Source organism: Henckelia pumila, chromosome 3, assembly GCF_033568475.1.
Source record: "Henckelia pumila isolate YLH828 chromosome 3, ASM3356847v2, whole genome shotgun sequence".
In the NCBI taxonomy this organism is placed as follows: Eukaryota; Viridiplantae; Streptophyta; class Magnoliopsida; order Lamiales; family Gesneriaceae; genus Henckelia; species Henckelia pumila.
This window is the reverse complement of record NC_133122.1, coordinates 4,449,063-4,455,668: the sequence shown is the minus strand read 5'-3', so window position 1 is coordinate 4,455,668 and position 6,606 is coordinate 4,449,063. Positions and strand designations below refer to the sequence as shown.

The 6,606-nt window shown below is 48.4% G+C and overlaps 1 protein-coding gene across 1 annotated transcript; it reads right to left on the bottom strand.

The window, feature by feature from the left end:
• Window positions 1–1,884, bottom strand: LOC140888009 (uncharacterized). The gene is made up of 4 exons (XM_073295679.1): window positions 1,529–1,884; window positions 1,233–1,413; window positions 603–1,112; window positions 1–504 (listed from the first exon to the last, which is right to left on the bottom strand). Exons 1-4 carry the CDS (start codon window positions 1,882–1,884, stop codon window positions 1–3), a joined length of 1,551 nt encoding a protein of 516 aa, XP_073151780.1.
• Window positions 1,885–6,606: the final 4,722 nt, after the last annotated feature.

The window sequence follows — 6,606 nt, the reverse complement described above, 5'->3', positions numbered from 1 at the left end:
CTATCTCAAACCCCTCGTAGATCCAAAGAAACCAGCGGGAGTACCATTGACATTGACCGAGAACTTGCAGAAAGAAATGCAAGCCCTCACCATCCTCACAACCTGCTCGGAGAATCCGAACTGCCTAAGGACATCCAGGAGAAAAGACCATTGGACTCTGTCATAGGCCCTAGCCATGTCCAACTTCAGGATGACGTTGCCACCACGGGCAGGGAGATTAAGAATGTGAGTGAGCTCCTGGGCGAGAAGGATATTATCAGAGATCATCCGACCCGGCACGAATCCACTCTGAATATGAGAAATAAGACCCCCAACCACTGACTTCAGCCGAGAGTACAAAAGCTTCGAGATGATCTTATTCGTGACATTACACAGGCTGATGGGACGGAAATCCATCCAAGCATGAGCACCCTCGACTTTGGGAACCAAAGTGATCGTGGTGGCAGTGAAGCCCTGGGGCAAAGGGGAACCCTGGAAAAATTCAAGGACAGCGTCCATGACGTCCTGCTGCACAAAATCCCAGCAGTGCTGAAAGAAGGCCGAGGAGTACCCATCAGGGCCCGCCACACTATCCCTAGAGATGGAAAAGACAATCGAGCAACCTCCTCCAAAGAGGGGGTTGTCGAGATGCAGAAGTTCTCCGCCTCCGAGATCACCGGGGAAAAACCAGAAAAATCTGGGATATCCAGGACAGAAGGATCCCCGGTGAGGAGGCGCTGGAAGTAGGCAGCCTTGGACTGCTGGATCAGGGCCGTGGAGGTAAGGAAGGTCCCATCCTCCCAAATGCGAAAGATCTTGTTGGTCACCCACTTCTTCTTAACCATGTTATGAAAGAGCTTCGTGTTCCTCTCCCCATCCTCAAGCCAATTGCAAGCGGCTTTCTGCTTCCAGAAATCCGCCTCCATGGCAGTGACCCTAGACAGATCCTCGTTGCACTTGGACAAAAGAGTCCAGCAGTGCTCCGAGGGGTCCGCTTCATAGGCCGTCTCACCAAGTCTGACAAACTTCTCCGCCTCAGCGATCTTATCACAAATGTTCCCAAAAACATCCTGGTTCCACCACTTAAGGTGGCCCTTCAGATGTTTTAGCTTCACAAAAAGCTTGGGCATCCCCTGCAGATGACAGGGAATGTTCCAATTCATCCTGACGGTCTGAAGGAACCCAGGGTGACAAATCCACATACTCTGGAACCGAAAAGAACTCGGTCCCCGAGCGAAAATAGGGGCAGATACCAAAAGGGGGCAATGGTCCGAGACAGTGCGGCCAAGGTGTTCAACCCTAATAGAGTTGAAATGATCACCCCAATCCACAGAGACAAAAACCCTATCCAGACGCTTCCAAATGGTCTTATTCGTCCAAGTGAACGAAGAGCCCTCAAAACCAGCGTCAACCAGGGCGGACTCCAAAACAAAACTGTTTAACTCATCCATAGGGAGTTGCCTCCCACCAGACGAGCCAAGACACTCGGAGGCATCCCTCACGACATTAAAATCCCCCCAACAAGCCAAGGACCACTATCAGGCTTAACCTGCAACAAAGAAGCCCACAAGTCGCGCCGTCCAATGTAGTCACACTTGGCATAGACAAAAGAACAAAAGACATCAACCGGCAGAAGGGGGCCGACACACGGAGATGAATGAATTGAGTGTGATAAAAAACACACTCAGCCTTCACATCCTCAGACATGAATACCCAGATATGACCAGAGAGATTCGATAGAACTCTTTGAAAACCGAGGCGACGCATCATATAACGCTGATCAAGAGCAATCATCGGCTCCAAAATGGCCAAAATCTTAATACGCTTCTCCTTCACCAAGGCATGAAGCCTCTCTTGGGACTCAGAACTCCTGAGTCCCCTGATGTTCCATATGAGACAATTCATTTGGAATGGACAGGGTAAGGCCCCGTCTTCTTTCGAGACTCATGGCGAGTCTGCAGACGATTCGTATCCGAGCGAAGCGTTCTCTTGGAGGACAGGTTGGACAAATCATTGTCCAAATCTTCCCTCCCAAGCTCTCTCCCATCACACGATTCAGTACCATAAAATGATCCTGAATCATCCTTACTGACGTCCTCAGTCATCGGGCCAAATTCCTGACAAAGACGGCCCTGCTAAGAAATGAGCCCCTCAATGAACAAGGAGGAATTCTCCCCAGGAGTCCTAGGATTCAAAGGAATTGAGTGACTGCTATGATTCTAAATAAAAACAGTAGTTTCCACAGGAGCAGAAACCTGGACGCCATGCGGAGGTCCCAGATCCTCCGCACAAACCACAAAAGAGGGATCCTCTACCTCCTCCACTCGCTGATCCCAAGGAAAACCTGGACAAATGTCAAACCCAGCCTCAAAAATATGGGCAGACTGGGGACTATGGACTGCTTGGGGAATTTGGACTGACGGGGTACTATGGACTGACTGAGGAATATGGACTGACGGGGTAATCTGGACTGACTTGGGAAAATGGACTGACTGAGGAACAGGAGTACTATCTCTCTCCACAGGGAGATCCGGGCTCGGATCCAGACTTTCATCCGGGTCCACAGTCCTCAACACCGATCGACAAAGATCGGGCTCCTCTGGCAAAGACTCCAGCACCTCAAAAGCATTCTTGGTGCGCTGGTCAGCCATGACAGGCTGCCGACGCTGAGGTTGGCGTCTTCTCCTCTTAATGGCCCAATTGCCTGGCCCCGTGACAAAAGGCCCAGGGCCTGCTGGTGTCACAGAGGTGCACTCCTCCGAAGGATGCAGTGCGGAACCCTCTACCACATTCTTGCCCTTCCCAATAGCTGGTCTCGGACGTTGAGGCCTAGGATTTTTCCCATGGGAATAGCACACAGAATTTGAGTGCCCCAACATCTTGCAATCAGTGCAGTAGGAAGGCACCCTCTTATACACAACCTCAATCTCTTGGGTATGCTCAACCCAACCCACCCACACATGCTTGATTCTCTCCTCGAGAACATTGAGCTCCACACAAACACGGGTAAAAGCCCCTCTCGATATCTCAGCCGTATGCTCATCCAATTTGATAGGGTTTCTCAAAATCTTGGCCAGAGCATACAGACTTTTCTTGTTATACAAGTGCAAAGGAAGCTTTGGGAATCTAACACAGACCGGAGCAATGGGCGATTCTGCCTCAAATTTGAACTCGGGGGTCCACTTACAAAAGCGGATCCCGACAGCTCCCACAAAACCCCTCCCTTCGTCCAAAGACGAGCATAATACCCTTCACAAAAAAGAGTAATGACCAAATAACCCATATGAAGGAATTTCAGATTAAACGAGGTCTTAAGTCCCAATTTCAAGAAAGCAGATAAAATCAAACTGTTGGGAGCAGTAGACCGATTACCCGTAATTTTCCCCACAAGCGCAAACTTAAAAGTCTCAATGAGGGAAGAAATTACCTCATCTGGGAATCGAATACCCGGTTTTCCATCCCGAAAAATTGGTTCCGGAAGATCCTCCATCGAATTGATCACATCAGCAAAGCTCTTCCTCGAAGCTCGAGGAGATGGAGGCGCTAAATCATCCCGAAATGAAACAGGGACTGAATCAGCAATTTTGGAGCTAGAGTTGACCAGATGGTCAACAATTTTGACTTGAGAGTCCAAGTCAACCATTTGAAGGTCAACCTCTCCAATTTTGACTCCATAGTCAACAATTTTGACTGCATTGACCATGGGTTGGACTTATGGGTTGACCCACTGAGTGCAGCCGATTGACTCGCCCAAGTAAACTCGCGAGTCAGCGGACGGCGAACCCCCGACGGACGGCGAGGAGGTGGAGAACATGAAATTGGGTCCAAATGTGCAGACTCGGGCGACGGAGGGGTGCAAATTGCTGGACTCGGTGCGAAACTCGGTGAAGACACTTGAATTTGGGCGTTTACCACCGGCGGTGAGAAACCAGCAATTGGAGGGTGGGAAATACCGGTAGGGATCAGAGGAGGCTGCGGCAGAAAGGAATTGAAAATGGATGAGCCACGACAGAAATCCATGGCCTGAGCTCGCCTGAAATGGAATAAAGGAGATCAAGCTCGCGGTGAACAGCGGCAGCGTCTGGTTAGGAGCTGAAAACTCGGTAATCTGAGAAGTAAAAGGGTGGGCAATGGTCGGAAATGAAAGGGAAGATGAAGACGACACTGACCCAGGGTGGCCGTTGCCTGAAACGGAGCAGATCGGAGCAGCCATCGGACCCGTGATTTGGGGCATTTCGGGAGCTGATTTGGCCGACCAAATGACGTCCAATTGGCCTGAAATTTGGACTGTAGGGTCGCCGTGACGAGGCGAGTCTGGTGGGGTGGTCGGCCGGCCGGGAACCGGCGGCGGCATGGCCCCCAATAGTATTTATTAAGGGCCAAGTTCTTATATTTTATTATTTATTAAATATCCCAGATAGTTTATACTCATACCGGTAAGGAGTTAGATCCCATATAGTTTAGACTCATGATGGTCCGGAGTCCCATTTATTTTATTTATAAGGCTCGTGTTGGGCCGCGAGCACTTCTTACTCTGGCCAAGTGTACCTGGTCGATTGGATGAGTTTTTATGTAGGTGGGCCCCATAGCACGCCCCGGGACGAAGTTCAGAGTTTGGTCACTGTACTCGGATCTCCCCTCGGAGGTCACCCACGGATAGGCCATGCAGAGACCGCCTACAGAACCCACATAGACGCCACCTAGGAGTACACTGGTCAGTGTTAGAAAATTGGGATTCAATTCACATCCATGAGAATTGAACCCCTAACTTCCCCATTTCTCAATGGGTACTTAACCATTGTGCCAAAGGCAATTTGGTTAAAAGATTTGGCCCTCAATAGTATTTATTGAGAACCAAGTTCTTATATTTCATTATTTATTAAATATCCCAGATAGTTTATATTCATACCGGTAAGAAGTTAGATCCCATATAGTTTAGACTCATGATGGTCTTGAGTCCCATTTATTTTATTTATAAGGCTCGTGTTGGGCCGCGAGCACTTCTTACTCCGGCCAAGTGTACCTGGTCGATTGGATTGGTTTTTATGTAGGTGGGACCCATAGCACGCCCTGGGATGAAGCTCGGAGTTTGGTCACTGTACCCGGATCTCCCCTCGGAGGTCACCCACGGATAGGCCACGCAAAGACCACCTACAGAACCCACATAGACGCCACCTAGGAGTACACTGGTCAGTGTTAGAAAATTGGGATTCAATTCACATCCATGAGAATTGAACCCCTAACCTCCCCATTTCTCAATGGGTACTTGACCATTGTGCCAAAGGCAACTTGGTTAAAAGATTTGGCCCCCAATAGTATTTATTGAGGACCAAGTTTTTATATTTCATTATTTATTAAATATCCCAGATAGTTTATACTCATACTGGTAAGGAGTTAGATCTCATATAGTTTAGACTCATGATGGTCCTGAGTCCCATTTAATTTATTTATAAGGCTCGTGTTGGGCCGCGAGCACTTCTCTCTCCGGCCAAGTGTACCTTGTCGATTGGATGGGTTTTTATGTAGGTGGGCCCCGCAGCATGCCTTAGGACGAAGCTCGGAGTTTGGTCACTGTACCCGAATCTCCCCTCGGAGGTCACCCACGGATAGGCCACGCAGAGACTGCCTACAGAACCCACATCGACGCCACCTAGGAGTACACTGGTTAGTGTTAGAAAATTGGGATTCAATTCACATCCATGAGAACTGAACCCCTAACCTCTCCATTTCTCAATGGGTACTTAACCATTGTGCCAAAGGCAACTTGGTTAAAAGATTTGGCCCCTAATAGTATTTATTGAGGACCAAGTTCTTATATTTCATTATTTATTAAATATCCCAGATAGTTTATACTCTTACCGGTAAGGAGTTAGATCCCATATAGTTTAGACTCATGATGGTGCGGAGTCCCATTTATTTTATTTATAAGGCTCGTGTTGGGCCGCGAGCACTTCTTACTCCAGCCAAGTGTACCTGGTCGATTGGATGGGTTTTTATGTAGGTGGGCCCCACAGCACGCCCCGGGACGAAGCTCTGAGTTTGGTCACTGTACCCGGATCTCCCCTAGGAGGTCACCCACGGATAGGCCACGTAGAGACCGCCTACAAAACCCACATCGACGCTACCTAGGAGTACACTAGTCAGTGTTAGAAAATTGTAATTCAATTCACATCCATGAGAATTGAACCCCTAACCTACCCATTTCACAATGGGTACTTAACCATTGTACCAAAGGCAACTTGGTTAAAAGATTTGGCCCCCAATAGTATTTATTGAGGACCAAGTTCTTATATTTCTTTATTTATTAAATATCCTAGATAGTTTATACTCATACCGATAAGGAGTTAGATCCCATATAGTTTAGACTCATGATGGTCCTGAGTCCCATTTATTTTATTTATAAGGCTCGTGTTGGGCTGCGAGCACTTCTTACTTCGGCCAAGTGTACCTTGTCGATTGGATGGGTTTTTATGTAGGTGGGCCCCACAGCACGCCCCGGGATGAAGCTCGGAGTTTTGTCACTGTACCCGGTCGGAATAAACTTGCAAAGGTGTTTGCTGGATTCTTAGAGAGAAAATTAGCCATTAGCTCTTGTGCTTTAGGAACACCGGGGCTACTAGAAGACTC